At 41.7% G+C, this 20,437-nt stretch overlaps 3 protein-coding genes across 4 annotated transcripts in view; all 3 read left to right on the plus strand.

Moving 5' to 3' along the window:
- Positions 1 to 281: 281 nt before the first annotated feature.
- LOC134222397 (serine protease grass-like) overlaps positions 282 to 20,437 on the plus strand; it is a 46,995-nt gene continuing 26,839 nt past the window's right edge. The window contains exon 1 of one of the 2 annotated variants that reach the window (XM_062701558.1): positions 282 to 484. Coding sequence is in view for 1 of the 2 variants with exons in the window: in XM_062701552.1 (XP_062557536.1) it covers positions 16,447 to 16,510 (64 nt within the window). In the remaining variant the exon portion in view is untranslated. Of the gene's footprint in view, positions 485 to 16,238; positions 16,511 to 20,437 lie in introns of those variants that run through there. The other variant, XM_062701552.1, reaches the window with a different exon arrangement.
- Positions 7,125 to 11,785, plus strand: LOC134205992 (uncharacterized). Its single transcript, XM_062681685.1, has 5 exons — positions 7,125 to 7,821; positions 8,024 to 8,504; positions 8,659 to 9,064; positions 9,127 to 11,562; positions 11,717 to 11,785. Exons 1-5 carry the CDS (start codon positions 7,125 to 7,127, stop codon positions 11,783 to 11,785), a joined length of 4,089 nt encoding a protein of 1,362 aa, XP_062537669.1.
- Positions 12,113 to 13,750, plus strand: LOC134205994 (uncharacterized). The gene has a single exon (XM_062681686.1). The coding sequence runs from the start codon at positions 12,113 to 12,115 to the stop codon at positions 13,748 to 13,750; it is 1,638 nt and encodes a 545-aa protein (XP_062537670.1).

The following is a 20,437-nucleotide window of genomic DNA, read 5'->3' on the forward strand; positions in this document are numbered from 1 at the left end:
ACTACTTTCTATTTCAGGTTTATAGTAAGATTATGAACTTTGGCGATAATTCAGAGAAATTATCTTTGAAATATGCATCAAACCTGGAATCATATTTGTAGAGAATAGCAATAATGAGAAAAATACATATAAGAGAACAAAGCAAATAAAAAAATCTTTTATTTGAGTATGTTATTGCTTAAAACTTGCCTATTTGCTCAGAGCGTGTTGGAATTTGACAGAAAGAAAAAAAATATATTTACAAATATTGCTTAGATTTGTCAGTCTCATAATTCATGTGTAGATGAGCAGATCGCATTTACGGTCCCGCCGAGGGTCCCGCTCGACCAAGCGAATTCGGATGAAGCAGCATCCGAAAGTAGATTCACGACAATGTCGCGGTTGGTGGGGACTGTAACGCTCCCAATTTTCGGAAGAAATGTGTTTTTTATGTGTTTCGGCCACGAGTTGATTGCTGGACGTTGGATTGGACAGGATTCCTGAGGTATGAGGTTGCTTTTGGCGTCGAGCGAATTTCACGATGCAATGTTTTCCACGGATTTGTTTGAGCTATGGTTTATTTTTGTTTCTTTTTCGATGACTGATTGATGCGTGTTATGATTGTTGACCGTTTACCATTACCAGAGGCTCGTTTGTTTTCACCGGAAAATAGATTTTTGTGTTCGAATTTTTGGATTGGCTATCAGCAATTTTCCGTGATTGTTTTGTAGGAGATGGGGTATATGAGTGCGCCGTGGCACCATATGAGCGCAATCCACATTTTTAACCAGGTTTAGATACGGAGTGGTTCCGTGATGAACTTAAATAAATTAAATTAATTAAATTAAACCCATGATTATTGCCCCGTGATTGATGTAGATTTCATTAAAACTAGGACCGTCTCCACCTGCATTATTGAGCCGTTGCATATCTAGAAATTCAATGGACGCAGTGGTTTATCCCGAACAAGAAACAAATCCTGAGATATGAACATTTTTCGATAACACAACTATTGAATATGCATGTACGTTTACTTCCCGAAAGTATCGCGGAATTAGGTTAACTTTTTGCTGTTTGTAAACAGCGTAAATTTTAAGTTTTCGAGTACATTCATGTGAGGTATCTCGAGTATCAAATACGAGGTTCGCTAAAACAACGTTATATTATCATTGGATGTGTTAATTGTTTACTGTGTGTTGTTAGTTATCGGACATAGTTAGGTTGAAAAAATCCAACTCTGGAGCGGGTTGGTCGGTGGCTGAATATGCCATCGGACCTAGTTTGGTTAAGAAAGTCCAACTCTGGAGTGGGTTGGTCGGTGGCTGGATATGCCATCGGACCTAGTTGGGTCAAGAAAATTCAACTCTGGAGTGGGTTGGTCGATGGCTGGATATGCCATCGGACCAAGTTGGGTCAAGAAAATCCAACTCTGGAGTGGGTTGGTCGATGGCTGGATATGCCATCGGACCTAGTTGGGTCAAGAAAATCCAACTCTGGAGTGGGTTGGTCGGTGACTGGATATGCCATCGGACCTAGTTGGGTCAAGAAAATCCAACTCTGGAGTGGGTTGGTCGGTGGCTGGATATGCCATCGGACCAAGTTGGGTCAAGAAAATCCAACTCTGGAGTGGGTTGGTCGATGGCTGGATATGCCATCGAACCTAGTTGGGTCAAGAAAATCCAACTCTGGAGTGGGTTGGTCGGTGGCTGGATATGCCATCGGACCAAGTTGGGTCAAGAAAATCCAACTCTGGAGTGGGTTGGTCGATGGCTGGATATGCCATCGGACCTAGTTGGGTCAAGAAAATCCAACTCTGGAGTGGGTTGGTCGGTGGCTGGCTATGCCATCGGACCAAGTTGGGTCAAGAAAATCCAACTCTGGAGTGGGTTGGTCGATGGCTGGATATGCCATCGGACCTAGTTGGGTCAAGAAAATCCAACTCTGGAGTGGGTTGGTCGGTGGCTGGATATGCCATCGGACCTAGTTGGGTCAAGAAAATCCAACTCTGGAATGGGTTGGTCGGTGGCTGGATATGCCATCGGACCAAGTTGGGTCAAGAAAATCCAACTCTGGAGTGGGTTGGTCGGTGGCTGGATATGCCATCGGACCTAGTTGGATCAAGAAAATCCAACTCTGGAGTGGGTTGGTCGGTGGCTGGATATGCCATCGGACCAAGTTGGGTCAAGAAAATCCAACTCTGGAGTGGGTTGGTCGATGGCTGGATATGCCATCGGACCTAGTTGGGTCAAGAAAATCCAACTCTGGAGTGGGTTGGTCGGTGGCTGGATATGCCATCGGACCAAGTTGGGTCAAGAAAATCCAACTCTGGAGTGGGTTGGTCGGTGGCTGGATATGCCATCGGACCTAGTTGGGTCAAGAAAATCCAACTCTGGAGTGGGTTGGTCGATGGCTGGATATGCCATCGGACCTAGTTGGGTCAAGAAAATCCAACTCTGGAGTGGGTTGGTCGGTGGCTGGATATGCTTGGATCTAGTTGGTAAGAAGTACAAACAAGATATGCAAAGGGTGGCATAAAGGAATAAGCTATTGCCTTGGTGAAGCGTTAGAACGTATAAATGCAACCAAAGTATGAACCAAAAACTTTTCTGATTTTGATGCATGAATGATTTCTTGAGCCTGGTAAGCTCAACCCAAGATAGCATGAAGGAATCAGCTCTTGCTCTTGATAAAGTGTTAGAACGTGTAAAATTAAGTGAAGTAAATGAAGATATGAACATGTTCTGATTTTGATGCTTGAATGATTTTTTGAGCCTGGTAAGCTCAACCCATGATAGTATGAAGGAATCGGCTCTTGCCCTTGATAAAGTGCTAGAACGTGTAAAATTAAGTGAAGTAAATGAAAATATGAGCATGTTCTGATTTTGATGCTTGAATGATTTCTTGAGCCTGGCAAGCTCAACCCATGATAGCATGATGGAATCAGCTCTTGCCCTTGATAAAGTATTAGAACGTGTAAATTGAAGTGAAGTAAAAGAAGATATGAACATTTACTGATTTTGATGCTTGAATTATTTTTTGAGCCTGGTAAGCTCAACCCATGATAGCATGAAGGAATCAGCTCTTGCCCTTGATAAAGTGTTAGAACGTGTAAAATTAAGTGAAGTAAAAATAGATATGACCATTTACTGATTTTGATGCTTGAATGATTTCTTGAGCCTGGTAAGCTCAACCCATGATAGCATGAAGTAATCAGCTCTTGTCCTTGATAAAGTGCTAGAACGTGTAAAATTAAGTGAAGTAAATGAAGATATGAACATGTTCTGGTTTTGATGCTTGAATGATTTCTTGAGCCTGGTAAGCTCAACCCATGATAGCATGAAGGAATCAGCTCTTGCCCTTGATAAAGTGTTAGAACGTGTAAATTGAAGTGAGGAAAAATAAGATATGAACATTTTCTGATTTTGATGCTTGAATGATTTCTTGAGCCTGGTAAGCTCAACCCATGATAGCATGAAGGAATCAGCTCTTGCCCTTGATAAAGTGTTGGAACACGTAAAATTAGGTGAAGTAAAAATAGAGATGAATATTTTCTGATTTTGATGATTGAATGATTTCTTGAGCCTGGTAAGCTTAACCCATGATAGCATGAAGGAATCAGCTCTTGCCTTTGATAAAGTGTTAGAAAGTGTAAAATTAAGTGAAGTAAAAATAGGTATGAACATTTACTGATTTTGATGCTTGAATGATTTCTTGAGCCTGGTAAGCTCAACCCATGATAGCATGAAGGAATCAGCTCTTGCCCTTGATAAAGTGTTGGAACACGTAAAATTAGGTGAAGTAAAAATAGAGATGAATATTTTCTGATTTTGATGCTTGAATGATTTCTTGAGCCTGGTAAGCTCAACCCATGATAGCATGAAGGAATCAGCTCTTGCCCTTGATAAAGTGTTGGAACGTGTAAAATTAGGTGAAGTAAAAATAGATATGAACATCTTCTGATTTTGATGATTGAATGATTTCTTGAGCCTGGTAAGCTCAACCCATGATAGCATGAAGGAATCAGCTCTTGCCCTTGATAAAGTGTTAGAACGTGTAAATTGAAGTGAGGAAAAATAAGATATGAACATTTTCTGATTTTGATGCTTGAATGATTTCTTGAGCCTGGTAAGCTCAACCCATGATAGCATGAAGGAATCAGCTCTTGCCCTTGATAAAGTGTTGGAACACGTAAAATTAGGTGAAGTAAAAATAGAGATGAATATTTTCTGATTTTGATGATTGAATGATTTCTTGAGCCTGGTAAGCTTAACCCATGATAGCATGAAGGAATCAGCTCTTGCCCTTGATAAAGTGTTGGAACACGTAAAATTAAGTGAAGTAAAAATAGAGATGAATATTTTCTGATTTAGATGCTTGAATGATTTCTTGAGCCTGGTAAGCTCAACCCATGATAGCATGAAGGAATCAGCTCTTGCCTTTGATAAAGTGTTAGAAAGTGTAAAATTAAGTGAAGTAAAAATAGATATGACCATTTACTGATTTTGATGCTTGAATGATTTTTTGAGCCTGGTAAGCTCAACCCATGATAGCATGAAGGAATCAGCTCTTGCCCTTGATAAAGTGTTAGAACGTGTAAATTGAAGTGAAGTAAATGAAGATATGAACATTTTCTGATTTTGATGCTTGAATGATTTCTTGAGCCTGGTAAGCTCAACCCATGATAGCATGATGGAATCAGCTCTTGCCCTTGATAAAGTGTTAGAACGTGTAAATTGAAGTGAAGTAAAAGAAGATATGAACATTTACTGATTTTGATGCTTGAATTATTTTTTGAGCCTGGTAAGCTCAACCCATGATAGCATGAAGGAATCAGCTCTTGCCCTTGATAAAGTGTTAGAACGTGTAAAATTAAGTGAAGTAAAAATAGATATGACCATTTACTGATTTTGATGCTTGAATGATTTCTTGAGCCTGGTAAGCTCAACCCATGATAGCATGAAGTAATCAGCTCTTGTCCTTGATAAAGTGCTAGAACGTGTAAAATTAAGTGAAGTAAATGAAGATATGAACATGATCTGGTTTTGATGCTTGAATGATTTCTTGAGCCTGGTAAGCTCAACCCATGATAGCATGAAGGAATCAGCTCTTGCCCTTGATAAAGTGTTAGAACGTGTAAATTGAAGTGAGGAAAAATAAGATATGAACATTTTCTGATTTTGATGCTTGAATGATTTCTTGAGCCTGGTAAGCTCAACCCATGATAGCATGAAGGAATCAGCTCTTGCCCTTGATAAAGTGTTGGAACACGTAAAATTAGGTGAAGTAAAAATAGAGATGAATATTTTCTGATTTTGATGATTGAATGATTTCTTGAGCCTGGTAAGCTTAACCCATGATAGCATGAAGGAATCAGCTCTTGCCCTTGATAAAGTGTTGGAACGTGTAAAATAGGTGAAGTAAAAATAGATATGAACATCTTCTGATTTTGATGATTGAATGATTTCTTGAGCCTGGCAAGCTCAACCCATGACAGCATGAAGGAATCAGCTCTTGCCGTTGATAAAGTGTTAGAACGTGTAAAATTAAGTGAAGTAAGTGAAGATATGAACATGTTCTGATTTTGATGCTTGAATGATTTCTTGAGCCTGGTAAGCTCAACCCATGATAGCATGAAGGAATCAGCTCTTGCCGTTGATAAAGTGTTAGAACACGTAAAATTAAGTGAAGTAAAAATAGATATGAACATCTTCTGATTTTGATGCTTGAATGATTTCTTGAGCCTGGTAAGCTCAACCCATGATAGCATGAAGGAATCAACTCTTGCCCTTGATAAAGTGTTAGAACGTGTAAATTGAAGTGAAGTAAATGAAGATATGAACATTTTCTGATTTTGATGCTTGAATGATTTCTTGAGCCTGGTAAGCTCAACCCATGATAGTATGAAGTAAACAGCTGTTGTTCTTGATGAACTTTTAGAACGTGTTAATTGAACGGAGTAAAAATAGATATGGAAGAGTAGAGGAGAAGGAGAATGTAGAGAATAGCAATAATGAGAAAAATACATATAAGAGAACAAAGCAAATAAAAAAATCTTTTATTTGAGTATGTTATTGCTTAAAACTTGCCTATTTGCTCAGAGCGTGTTGGAATTTGACAGAAAGAAAAAAAATATATTTACAAATATTGCTTAGATTTGTCAGTCTCATAATTCATGTGTAGATGAGCAGATCGCATTTACGGTCCCGCCGAGGGTCCCGCTCGACCAAGCGAATTCGGATGAAGCAGCATCCGAAAGTAGATTCACGACAATATTGTGTTTCATTAACAATCCACTTATGATTTCAGTAGAAGAGTCTACATTAACAAATGAATAAATTTTATAAATTTCAACTAAATAAATCCTAATTGTTGATATATTTGCAATAGTAGTGATTCTTGTATTTAAGCTATATAAAAAAACATTTTTTCACAAATTATTTATCAAACATGGATTATTTAAAACACTGACACGCTTGGCACTTTGGGTTCCTGATTTAGTATTACTACGTATCACTGTAATAGCCAAAAGCTTTCGAATGAGTTCGAATTGGTATCATTTGTTTATATAATAATTAATAGAATTGTGCACAACGATTCAAGACCCCTCGCCATCGGCTAAAACCGTTTAGCTCATCCCTGAAATCAACCGGGCGAATGATAAACTGACAACGTCAAGAGTAAACGTCACGGGAAATGATTGGCAGAAATAGCTATCCAATACGAAGAATAATAGTCAAGAGAGAAGATTAGATTCGCTAAACCTAAAACAATTATTCTAAAGTTAAAATTATCCTAAAATCTTATATTCTAAAGTGGTAAACTAGAATTTGTTCCTAATATTACAAGTAAGTACTTTGATGCTTAAAATTATGAATTTGATCTTAATTGTAATACTTAACTTAATAGGGACATTCACAACCACGAATTACCTTTGTTACAAGTAGACGGACAGTTAACGTAGAAGACAACAAATGTAAGTTAGCTTAAAATTAATCATGTAAAAAGAAATTACAATAAATAACAATTTCAGCTTAAAGCCTACTCAAAGCAATAACGAGTTTGCTGGTTAAGAGTCCGAAACGTGACCGTCTTCGTAACAAAATCTTTAAGATTTGTTTGTATCGTTCGGCGTGGAAAACATAACCATGTCTAGTGGTGATCCAGCGGCCGCCGACACACACGATCGTTCTGATGGACAAAATCAATGCATCGTGTGTAACGAACCAAACCATGCAGATCGCAAGATGGTCCAGTGCGACGGATGCGATCGCTGGTTCCACTTCAGGTGCGTCGGTGTGAACGACAGCATCGAAGGAGAGGACCGAAGCTTTAGATGCACAGCGTGTTCTGTTCCCGATCCACCAGCCTCTACAGTATCGACTTCAGCAAGTATGCGGGAAGCACGCATACAGTTGGAGGTGCAACGCCTAGCCGAGGAGAAGCGGCTACAGGAGAAGATGCAAGAAGAGCGAGGAAAGCAGGAGCAAGCTATTCAGGAGATGACGTTGCGTTTGGAACGAGAACGGAGAGACAAGGCCATCAGGGAGATGTTTGCCTTGGAGAAGGAATACATCCAACGAAAGTACGACCTGCTTCATACCCAATTGGATGACGATGGAGATGCAGTTAGCGTTCGTAGCCGTTGCAACCGTGGAGCGGAGAAAGTTGAGGATTGGATCACCCGTAACCCGGCTGTGACCATGAGTGCCAATTCTGGAAACAAACCCACTGGACTCACATCGCAGCTGAAACCAATCACGAGTTCTGCCCCAGGAACGGCAACAGCAACTATTGAAGAAGTAGGCCAAGTGAATCCACATTCAGCTTCTGCGGTCACTTCGAGTATGTTAGCTACTCTTTCGTTGCCATTATCCCATTCTGCAAACGCCTCGATCTCGCATCCTACTACACAACGACCACCTATAGCACAGAGTACCATGCAAGGGAACAATGTGATGCCAATAGTCACAGAGCGTGCAACAGTTTCTTAAACCCTCTGCGTCGGTCGATGCACACAATATGTTTGTGATTTCACCAACAACAGCGTCGATGGTTTCGTTTTCGTTGCCGTCACTGACCACTACACAGCCGGTCAGTTTCATGCCATCATACGGGAACTCATTTCTGCCACAGTCGTCGTTAGCAACCTACACACCACAAGCGCAAGGCATATCATCGGTAACATCAACATCGTCGTGCCGGCCCATCGTATCGCACACTGCCGCACCGTTTTGTTTACCAGCGAGTGGTATATCATCGATGTGGCAACCACCAACACACCACTCAACACCAACGAGTTCGTCTAGCGGTCGACGTTCAGCTGAGGTACAATACGCAAACACACAACCGATGTGCTCTCAGGTAAATGCTACTTCAGTTTCGACCCGTATGATCAGTATGAATCTTGGTGGGAAAGAGAATGTTTCATCTGCCAGTCAGCATGTACAAGCTCCAATGGGGGTAGGTAGTGGTTATGGGATTGCTAATTTGCCAAATATGTACCGAAACTATGTTCAAAATCAATGGTTAGTTGGAGATAATCAGATTCCCCAAATGCAAGATAATATAGCTAGTTATTTGCCAATGTCATGTTCGGTGGGTACATAGGACAGTCAGGAATCAGGTGCCAATTATTCCGAATACAATTCCCCAATTTTATCAAATTCCACCGTCAATAAGTGGTGTTCAATCGAATGCGTACGCGCCTGCAGTGTCGTTTACGTCCGCGCACCCGGACTTACAACTGGGTCCAAATGCTCAGCAGCTTGCAGCTCGTCATGTGGTCCCAAAAGAGCTTCCAGTGTTCGGAGGCAATCCTGCGGAATGGCCCCTGTTTTGGAGTAGCTACAATACTTCAACGCAGATGTGCGGGTACACCGAAGCAGAAAATCTCCTCCGTTTGCAACGCAGTTTGAAAGGTGAAGCAAGAAAAGCAGTGAACAGTTTTTTGCTACACCCTTCGAACGTGGGTGATATTATGTCGACACTAAGCACACTGTATGGCCGTCCCGATATCATCATTAACACGCTGTTAAACGATGTCAGGAGTACCCCCACGCCGAAACCAGAAAAACTTGATTCTCTGGTAAACTTTGGTTTGGTTTGGTAGTTCGCAATCTCTGTGCGCATCTAGTGTCAACTGGGCAGCAAATGCATTTGGCCAACCCGATTCTGCTCCAAGAGCTGGTCGACAAACTGCCGGCCAATATCAAATTGGGGTGGGCGATGCATAAGCAGTCAATAGCGGTAGCAGATCTTCGAGCGTTTGCAAATTACATGAACGTCATCATCAGTGCAGCTAGCAGTGTATCGAGTGGGGTTACAGAAAGTACCAAGGCGGACCGACAGAAAGGGAAGGCGTTCGTCAATTCCGTTCGTTCGGAATCTTGTGGTCGGAATGATCAACGTCATCCCGAAAAGGTCACTGGTAGGGGTAAAAGTGTGATGGATTCAAAGTCAACGGATCCTCCTAAAGTGCGTCCCTGTGCAGTGTGTCAAGTACATGGGCACAAACCAAAAGAATGTCCGATCTTCAAGGCGAAAACACTTGGTGAACGCTGGAAGGCCGTGCAAGATGCACATCTGTGCAAACGTTGTCTATACCCTCATGGAAAGTGGCCATGCAAGGCTGCTGGTTGTGGGACAAATGGATGCCAACAAAATCACCACAAATACCTCCATCCCGGCAATCCAAACGTCGGAAATGGCTCGAGTGAGAATGTATCAAATTCGACTACAGGGGTAGTAACGGTGCATCAACATATGCAGCACAGAGTCCTGTTTCGCGTCATTCCGGTCAGTCTTCACGCCAATGGGAAATCGGTGCATACCTTTGCCTTCTTGGATGGCGGTTCGGATTCAACGTTATTAGAAGACTCCATTGCCAAGAAACTTGGGGTCACTGGAGCTGTGTTTCCTCTCTGTATGCAGTGGACTAATGGTGTGAGGCGTACTGAAGAAGAATCAAGAAGAGTGATGCTGGAGATTTCCGGTAACAACGGCAATCGTTTTATGATGAAAGATGTCCACACTGTCTCTAGTTTAGATCTGCCACGACAAACAATTGACTTCGAAGAACTTCAAACAAAATTCCCTTATTTGAAAGAAATCCCAATCGCAAGTTATGATGATGCTACTCCGGGAATATTAATTGGACTGGACAACACCAAGCTGAAGACGACGTTGAAGCTTCGTGAAGGAAGCGGAAGTCAACCTGTGGCGGCGAAAACTCGTCTAGGATGGCTGCTGTACGGAAGGTCTGGAGAATCGGATTTAAAACTGGTCCACCGAGTACTGCACGCATGCAATCGGTCAACGAATGAAGACCTTCATGAGCTCGTCAAATCGTTTTTCACTGTCGAAGGTTCTGGTGTAGAATCTAACGAAATGGTAGAATCACCTAGCGAAAAACGGGCACGGAAAATATTGGAGGATACCACGGTTCGGACCGAGTCGGGAAAGTTTCAAACAGGGCTGTTGTGGAGGTACGACTTGGTGGAGTTTCCGGACAGCAAACCAATGGCGGAGCGGAGGTTGCAGTGCCTTGAAAGACGACTATCAAAGGACCCAACGTTGTACGACAAGGTGAGGGAACAAATTGATGACTATCTGTCCAAGGGTTACACCCATAAAGCAACAGAATGGGAGTTGAAAGAGACCGTGCAAAATCAGACATGGTATCTACCATTGGGTGTAGTAGTAAACCCTAAAAAGCCGGAAAAGGTTCGAGTTGTCTGGGACGCTGCAGCAACGGTAAAAGGAGTTTCGCTGAATTCCGTTCTGCTGAAAGGGCCGGATTTTCTACAGTCCTTACCAACGGTACTTTGTCGATTTAGACAGAGGGAGGTGGCCATCAATGCGGATATCAAGGAGATGTTCCACCAAGTGATTATCAGACCGGAGGATCGTCAGGCACAACGATTTCTGTGGCGGAAAAATCCGTCGGAGCAAACGGAAGTGTTTGTTATGGACGTCGCCATATTTGGAGCTACGTGCTCCCCAAGTTCTGCGCAGTTTGCGAAGAATAGAAATGCAGTTGAATTGTCCAGAGAGTTTCCTCGAGCTGCAACCGCGGTTTTGGAGAACCACTATGTGGACGACTATCTCGATAGTGTCGATAGCGTCTACGAGGCAGTGGAGCTTGCAAGAGAAGTCAAAACGTTACATCAATACGCCGGGTTTGAACTCCGACACTGGTTGTCCAATAGTGTGGATGTGTTGAAGCAAATCGGAGAAAAACCGTCAGAAACTCCGAAAAATTTCATGATGGGCAAGGACGTTGGGACTGAGAGAGTATTGGGGTTGAGTTGGTTGCCGCACGAAGACATCTTTACGTTCGCAATACAGTTCCGCGAAAATCTGAAGAGGTTGCTGGACGGGAATACGTATCCCACCAAAAGAGAGTTGTTGAGCCTGGTTATGAGTATTTTCGACCCTCTTGGATTGGTAGCTAACTTTGTGATACACGGAAAAATTCTTGTTCAAGAAGTTTGGAGATCCGGCAGCACTTGGGACGACAAAATTCCAGAGTTACTGTTTGCGTCGTGGAGTCGTTGGGTACGGGCACTACACAGCCTGGAGCAAGTACGAATACAAAGATGTTATTTTCCCGGATATGGTCCAGAAGCCTTGAAAACACTAGAATTGCACGTTTTTGTAGATGCAAGTATGGCTGCTTACGCTGCAGCTGCTTATTTTCGGATTGTGGACCGTGGAACCGTTCGGTGTACTCTTGTAGCGTCCAAAACCAAAGTGGCGCCCCTTAAGCAACTGTCAGTGCCAAGGCTTGAGCTCCAAGCAGCTGTAATCGGTACAAGGTTGATGAAGACAATTGCGTCAAGTCATACCCTTCGGAGAAAAAGGAAAATACACCGTGTTAGCCTGGCTCAGAGCGGATCAACGAAGGTTCCACCAGTTTGTGGCGTTCAGGGTAGGAGAGATTTTGGAATCCACCGACGTAAACGATTGGAGGAAAGTACCCTCAAAATGAAATGTTTCCGACGAAGCAACAAAATGGGGTAATGGTCCAGATGCCTCTGAAGAATCCCGATGGCTTCGTGGACCATCGTTTCTCTACCAAGATGAAGCAGAATGGCCAGGTCATAAGGAAGAAGAATGGAGCACAGCAGAAGAAATGCGGAATATAATAACGATCCATCGATGCAGCGTAACCGGAACGGTGCAGTTTGAGCGCTTTTCCAAATGGGAACGATTGTTGCAAGCCATGGGATATGTTCGACGATTCCTAAATAACTGTCTTGGAAAGAGAAACAACTTACCGTGCCTGACTACAAAGAATCTTTGCAGTAAAGAGATGCAGGAAGCAGAGATTATGGTGTTGAAATTGGTTCAACTTGAGGTCTACCCGCAAGAATTTGCTGTGCTTGAAGCGCTGCAGAAAGATTCGTCGCATCATCCGAAACAAATCGAGAAGAAAAGCCGTATCTACAAGTTGAATCCTTTCATCGGAGCAGATGGATTGATCCGCAAGGACGGGCGAATTGGTGCAGCTCCCGCAGTAGCAGATGACGCAAAATTTCCGGTGATACTACCGAAAGACCACTACGTAACAATGCTGATTATCGACGGATATCACCGAAAGTTTGCACACGCAAACAATGAAACCATCGTGAATGAGCTCAGGCAACGATTCCATGTGTCGGAGATAAGAGTAGCTGTGGGGAAAGTAGCGAAGTCCTGTACATTGTGTAAGGTACGCAAAGCAGTTCCACGACCACCTCGGATGAGCCCTCTCCCGGAAGCACGTTTAACCCCCTATATCAGGGCGTTCACTTTTACCGGGTTGGACTACTTCGGTCCCGTAACTGTACGAGTAGGGCGCACGAACGTGAAGAGATGGGCAGCATTATTTACCTGCCTCACAACAAGGGCAATTCATCTTGAGGTAGCCTTTACGTTGTCGACCGAATCATGCAAACTTGCCATTCGTCGGTTTATAGCTCGCCGTGGTGCACCGTTGGAGATATACTCTGATCAAGGACTAAATTTCCAAGGAGCAAGGAAGGAGTTGCGCGAAGAAATTCGAAAGCTGAATCAAGAGTTGGCTTCAACCTTCACAAACGCAGCCACACAGTGGAAGATGAATCCGCCTTATGCTCCTCATATGGGAGGTATATGGGAGCGGTTAGTACGCTCAGTGAAACTGGCATTGGCAGCCATGGAGACATCGAGAAACCCTGATGATGAAACCTTTCAAACCGCATTGACAGAAGCTGAATCCATCGTAAACACACGGCCGCTTACATATCTACCCTTGGATTCCGCAGAGAGTGAAGCGCTGACACCTAATCATTTCCTGCTTCTTAGCTCGAATGGAGTATGCCAGCCAGTCGCTAATCCGGTCGACGTGAAGTCCACGCTTCGTGCCAACTGGAACCATGTGCGCGTAATGCTGGACCGTTTTTGGACAAGATGGGTTACCGAGTATCTACCGGTCATTGCAAGGCAGTCGAAGTGGTTCGGGGAAACTAAGCCCGTACGAGTGGGAGATTTGGTGATAGTGGTGGATGAGGCAAGAAGGAACAGCTGGGAACGAGGAGTAGTTGTGAAGGTGAACCTTGGAAAAGACGGGCGCATACGGAGCGCGGATGTGAAATCGAAGGCAGGCGTATTTCTTCGTCCAGTAACTAAGCTGGCGGTCTTGGACGTGCTAGATGAAGATTGTATGGCTGAAGACAGAACTTCAAGCAATACGGGTCCGGGTATGTGCACAACGATTCAAGACCCCTCGCCATCGGCTAAAACCGTTTAGCTCATCCCTGAAATCAACCGGGCGAATGATAAACTGACAACGTCAAGAGTAAACGTCACGGGAAATGATTGGCAGAAATAGCTATCCAATACGAAGAATAATAGTCAAGAGAGAAGATTAGATTCGCTAAACCTAAAACAATTATTCTAAAGTTAAAGTTATCCTAAAATCTTATATTCTAAAGTGGTAAACTAGAATTTGTTCCTAATATTACAAGTAAGTACTTTGATGCTTAAAATTATGAATTTGATCTTAATTGTAATACTTAACTTAATAGGGACATTCACAACCACGAATTACCTTTGTTACAAGTAGACGGACAGTTAACGTAGAAGACAACAAATGTAAGTTAGCTTAAAATTAATCATGCAAAAAGAAATTACAATAAATAACAATTTCAGCTTAAAGCCTACTCAAAGCAATAACGAGTTTGCTGGTTAAGAGTCCGAAACGTGACCGTCTTCGTAACAAGAATATAATAATAAAATAGAATATAATATAATAGCTTAATAGAAATTATTTGTGTTTGGAAAAATAGAGAAATGCATTCAGTGTCGGAAAATTTTCACTTGCCCCACCCATGCTAAAAACAAGCGAAGCAATAAAATATTTTTTTCAAATTTTTTGATTTTCATATCAATATTTTTGTGGCTGGAATTCAAAACTACAAAGAAAACCAACTTATCAATGCACTAATTGAATGTGTTATGGAAACCAATATAAAAAATATTTGTATTTATTGACACGCAAAAAAAACTTGTGCAAAAGAATAAACTTGAAAGGTTAATAAACTTTTACTCTCGCATGTTGAAATGGTTCATTATTTCGTGTTTCACTTATTTAACGCATTGATTTGAATGGCCTTGTATGATTATGAAGACAAATTGAATAATTCTGTGCAATTCATCAGTGAAATATTAACGTTTTTTTCACTTACCCCATTTACCCACTTACACCACTGTACCTTACAAACTTCAAACTGCTCGTACTCAGTTAAATTGTTAAATTACAACCAATTCAGTGAAATATCTAGGAGGTTCATCAAAACAGCAAATGTTATCGTTCAAGTATAGGCGAGCGAAAAAGTCAAAATTTTAAACACTCTAAGCTCTAAGCAAATTAATTATCTTATCATATGTTTTACGCAGTTTACGTTGGGCGGTCGTATCTTGTATTTAACCCTTCTGATTTTATATTTTTATTTTATTTGTTTCCGCTGTAGTATTTTGCAACATTTCCTAGGTGAAATGTTTTGAAATGTTCAGAGCAGACGCCTGAATGCTATACATTTTCGAGAAGCGAGTGCAGAATGGATGGACATTTTTTCGTTAACAACGATGACAGGCACACCGTGAATCTATACAAACAAATCTGGGGTACTTATTCAAAAGGACGTATGTGATTTTGTAAACAAAGATTCAAATGTCGATTTATCCAATCTAACAGCACTCCCACGCAAACTATCACCACAGACAGGTAGGGGAGGACTACGACTACCTGTTGGTGGTGTTGGTTTGCGTGGGAGAGTCATCAGATTGAACGAATCGACGTTTGAATCTTTGTTTACAAAATCACATACGTCCTTTTGAATAAGTACGCGAGAAATGTGCTGCTTATCACTTTTATTAAACAAGAAGAAAATTGACGATGATAATTTACTCGACTAGTAAATTACGCCCTTTTACAGAAAAAAACACCAATTTTTTCCATAATCCGTAGCACGGCTAATTTTAGAACAGCTATTCTAACTAGAGTTCGGACTCAGGAGGTTTGCTTCTCTCACGTGTATTAGTCATTGCCATTTAACTGCCAAATTTTGTTTATTCTTAGATCGATAACATATTTTGATAAGACCATAGATCATGTATGTCTAACTTCAGTAGTCCTACGGAAAATTAATTTATTTCATAAATATTTAATGGCATTTATCAGCGATGGCGATGGGTCACTTATGACTGTACCCAATACATGATTCCCTTTCAGTTAATCTAACTGCCTATAAGATGCGCACATGCTATCATGCCGCCGCCCGTATCGAGTCGCGCACGGACAAGTTCGACCGCTAATAATCCAACTGGAGGAGGCCGGTTTCTCGGGGATTTTTCGCTCGGTCACATTCTCTCTCATGCCGCTACGTATATCTAGTCTGTACATAAGACATAGGAGGGTACCACTCTACGCGAGCAATGAATGGGCCAGGTTGGCGTCAAATAGTGGAGTGCGATCGCGCGCACACCTTCCGAGCCGGAGTGATCTCTACGAGGTGGGCACAAAAAGCGCCATGCTGGGTCAGTTATGGGCAGGTTGGGTGGCGAAAGCACGTGACTTGGACGTAACATCTTCGGCTCGTGGCTCGGACTGACCATCCCGATAGATGGTGTCGAAAGGTGGCGACGATGATGGCTCATCAAAGCGGTATGCAGATCCCGTGACGTGAGGTTGTTTCCTCATTTCAGTGACCGTCGCACCTTCACCAGAACGTCGCGACGACCACTGGGTGGCGTCAAAAAGCTACGACGTAAATATGACTTCGGAGGTTCAGTTCACCGGTTGACATCAGTCGTTTCAAATGATTTAATCGGAGAAGACGTGTTTCCAACTTGTTCCAGCCTTATTTTCACGTGTGATCGCGATCGCTAGTGGGTACCGTATTTGAAACGAAACAAGAATAGTGGCGAACAGATTTAATTAAAGTGATGAAGACAATGTTTCTGATAATAGCGTCTTTGACGCTTTGCGCGCTGTCCAAAATCAATGCACGTAAGTGGAATTCGTGTGTTATTGAATCAAAACAATATGCAAATGAGTGAGGCGTGCCATTCTGTTTGTCGTCAAACGGGTTCGTCTACGACAGACTTCAATTATCCCAAAATGAAATGCCGGAAAAAATGTCACAACGAGCCTGTCGCCCTCAAAGTCCTTTTGGGAATCTCAGCAATGCGGGTTATTCCACGGTGTCACAAAACGATTACGAAAAAAAACCTATGCATAGGAGCAGCAGAGTGAGTGACAGAAGCGGTTTTAGTTAACAAGTCATTAGAGCCGACCCCAATGTGTCATTAGGAATGTGATACGGTGATACATATTTTTTTGATCCGTGATTAAATTGATCACTTTTTAATAATTACGTATGTGAGGATAATAAGTTATCATTGAATGCTGGTTTCTATCAAACCATTGCAATAACGACTATTATCGATCGATGCGATTGATAAAAATTACCCAAAAGATTTACAATTTTAGGGAGATTAGGGACACCGCACCCTGGTTCAATCTCTTATCAGGTATCAGGTATCAGAACGTCGGCTCCAGGGGTTCGTCGGCTCCCTGGTTCAATCTCTTAGTATTATTGTATACCATTTTCATGGCTGTTAGTACATGATTATTACTGTGGACTTCCGGTCATAGCTGAGTAATTATTGCCAGGTCGATCATAGGTACAGTTCAGATAACGGGATAGATTGGGAATCCTGGCAGCATTAATCAATCAATTATTTCGTTTGTGCTCGTTCGTTTTTATCGTGTTAGAACCGTTGAAATTAAAGCTAAAGTGTTTAATGAAGATAATATATATTATAATATTACCTATAAGGGGCCCTCCTTAGCCGTGCGGACGCGCGGCTACAAAGCAAGACCATGCTGAGGGTGGCTGGGTTCGATTCCCGGTGCCGGTCTAAGCAATTTTCGGATTGGAAATTGTCTCGGCTTCCCTGGGCATAAAAGTATCATCGTACTAGCCTCATACGATATACGAATGCAAAAATGGTAACCTGGCTTAGAAACCTCGCAGTTAATAACTGCGGAAGTGTTTAATGAACACTAAGCTAAGGCGAGGCGACTCTGTCCCAGTGTGGGGATGTAATGCCAATAAGCAGAAGAAGAATATTACCTATACCTGTGATGGTCGTATACACTACGTGTTGTCCGTACCAAACCGAATGTTATGTCTTGTTCCAGGTTGCTCGTTCTTGGGCCGCCAGTCGCCAGTCTTTCTTGGTTGCACACAGCCAGCGAGTGCGGGGTCTACCCCGGATCCGATATCCTCTTCCAGGTTCTCTGTTAAACATGACTATTGCTGGTCTCTCTTCCGGCATACGCACTACATGTCCAGCCCACTGTAATCAGCTATATTTTACCGGCCTGCCTATGTCTGCATTTTTGTACACTTGGCACAACTCGTAATTCATGCGTCTGCGCCATCCACCATTTTCCACCGAGTTCGTTTCTCGGTCTGGTCTATGATGTTTTCGGGTGGGGAACATTCTCGACTCCCTGGGCATAATTTATCCATTGTTCTTGACACACAAGATACATACTCATTGTAATGGCTGGCGTAGAAAAGCTTTCAATTAATAACTGAGTAAAAGCTAATAGAATACTAAGCAGGCCAGCAGGTTCCAGTTGGAGCGTACAGCCATTCAAGAAGAAAATGGAGAATCTGAGGAGAATCCGAATGAATTTAGGGTGGACGAATATCTGGATAAATTTCTACAAAAAAACTCCACATGCACTACAGGGGAAACCCCGAAAGAATTTGCCTACTTCGACCATTTCTTAACTTTTATTGAAAATTCTTCTGATAGATTAGATTTTAACCGCAATCTATGAAAACTTACCGGAATCAAATAACATGTGAAATATCATCAGAGTACCTTATTTCTACAAGAAAATATATTGCTGTTCAAGAGAAAACTTTCCTCTTTACGGTTCAATTTCCAAACTACCGCAGCTGTCACTTCATACTTTTCTTTGCCGTTTGGCATGACATTCTACGATGACAACGCCATATACTAGGTTTTTGTTCCAGTGTATTGGAGATTTGCAGGCTTGCGGTAGAACTTTGACAGCTGTGGAAGAACTTTGCCGAATCCGCAAAATGGAAAATTTTGAAAAGATCCGCAATATTGTTTTGTGATTTCATACCTTCTGATGCGCATGTATATTTGCTTACAAATTTTATTGACAAATTGAATAAACCCTTTGTTTGCAGTATTCATTTGTCTTAGTTTTTCCATGATCGAACAATACAGATTATTTTACGATTTTGTTTCTATGGATTTGAATAGCTTCATAACCAGGCACGATTAAAAAACGATTTGTATTCATATTCAATTGATTGCGAAAGATATAAAACCAAATATAACAAATAGAGGAGTGCTTCGTGGGCACCAACATGACAAGGGCAAGAACAAAGTGAAGCGACAACACGATCCATTCTATGGTGGGCGATAAACATCGAGTAGAGGGTGACTGAAGACAAACATCGAAAGAACAGGTTTATGGTCGCCTTTTTTGCGGTATCATTTGATCGCATTGTGCACAATAACAATAACAACTTATTAGTTATTAACTTAATATTAATGATGCAAGTCGGGTTCGAGGAGCCAACCAATACGAGATGTGATTCATATGCACAGTCTTGTTAGAACATGAAGACACCATGTTCATTAACCAATTTCACAATCATTCGAAACTTTCCCATCACTTTTCCCAGGTGAGACATGTCTGATGGCAGTGATTCAGCAAATAAGCTGGGTTGAGAAATGGCGATGTCCAAGGTGTATGTAATAATAGCGCCAAGAAGCGAGCAACACATGTTTTTCAGAGGTGCTCCTTTTGCTTACAATCGAACTTATCTTAGATGGATTTGTGTTTGCTACCAATTTGTAGAATCATTCCGGTCGGATTATAAGGAGCATTGATCGCGATTCGGAAACAAAGGGCTATAAAATATTTCCGAAAATTAATTATCGAAAGGTTGTGACACTGCCTTTTGGTGCTTTCTTGGAATATTTTATCTTTTCTTTAAAGAACTGAGACCTGTCATAAGACGAATTTATTACTATTCCATTTTATTCTTTTAATTCCACAACGTTTTGATCTTTACAGATACGTATTTCGACCTCAACTGTAAGGCCTTCTTCAGTGTCTACTTGACTCGACTTTATACTACGCTTGATACCTAATCCAATCTTATTTAATAACTTTATTTACCTATACAACTAATTAATTTATTGCTTTGGTAAAAACATTCAGAGCTGCCAATTCGCTGATCTTTGTTCAAAAACGCTGTTTGTAATTGTCGGTAGATTTCCAAACTCTAACCTACATCAAGTTTCCACGGAGAAGAGATGTTTCTTAAACTACTAATATTTTATGCCATTATTGGGTGATTTTCCTTATGCACATACTCTGCTACCTAGATCTAAATTCGCAATGAAATATCTTAGAATTTTCTATTTTCGCCCCTTGCTCACATTGGGAGCAACTTATTAAAACAAAAACCCTGCCTTATTCAACTTTTCTACTTTATCCTTCATAGAACCCAATAAAGCCTTGAGTTGAGGCTAAGGAGGGCCCCGTTTAAGAAGAAGAAAGCCTTGAGTTGGTTGCTTCAAACTGGAGAATACTAGATCGATGCTGAATTTCATTAGTCGAGGGCGTAGCTGGTTGGTGATGTGTTTATCCTATGGGACCGCACATTTTTCTGCAGCTTATCGATCGAACGGTGCCTTCTTGTTGATGATTGCTCGTATAGCCTTCTCCTGGTATCCGTTGATCTTCGCTGTTTCCAAAATGTGTTGTAGCTTCTACGTTTATCCATCTTCGGTTAGGGTATCATTTGCATACTGTGGACCATGTAATACAATGCTGCCATTTTATGTTGATACGAAAAGTTCGATGTAT

This window comes from Armigeres subalbatus, chromosome 1, assembly GCF_024139115.2.
Source record: "Armigeres subalbatus isolate Guangzhou_Male chromosome 1, GZ_Asu_2, whole genome shotgun sequence".
Classification (NCBI taxonomy): Eukaryota; Metazoa; Arthropoda; class Insecta; order Diptera; family Culicidae; genus Armigeres; species Armigeres subalbatus.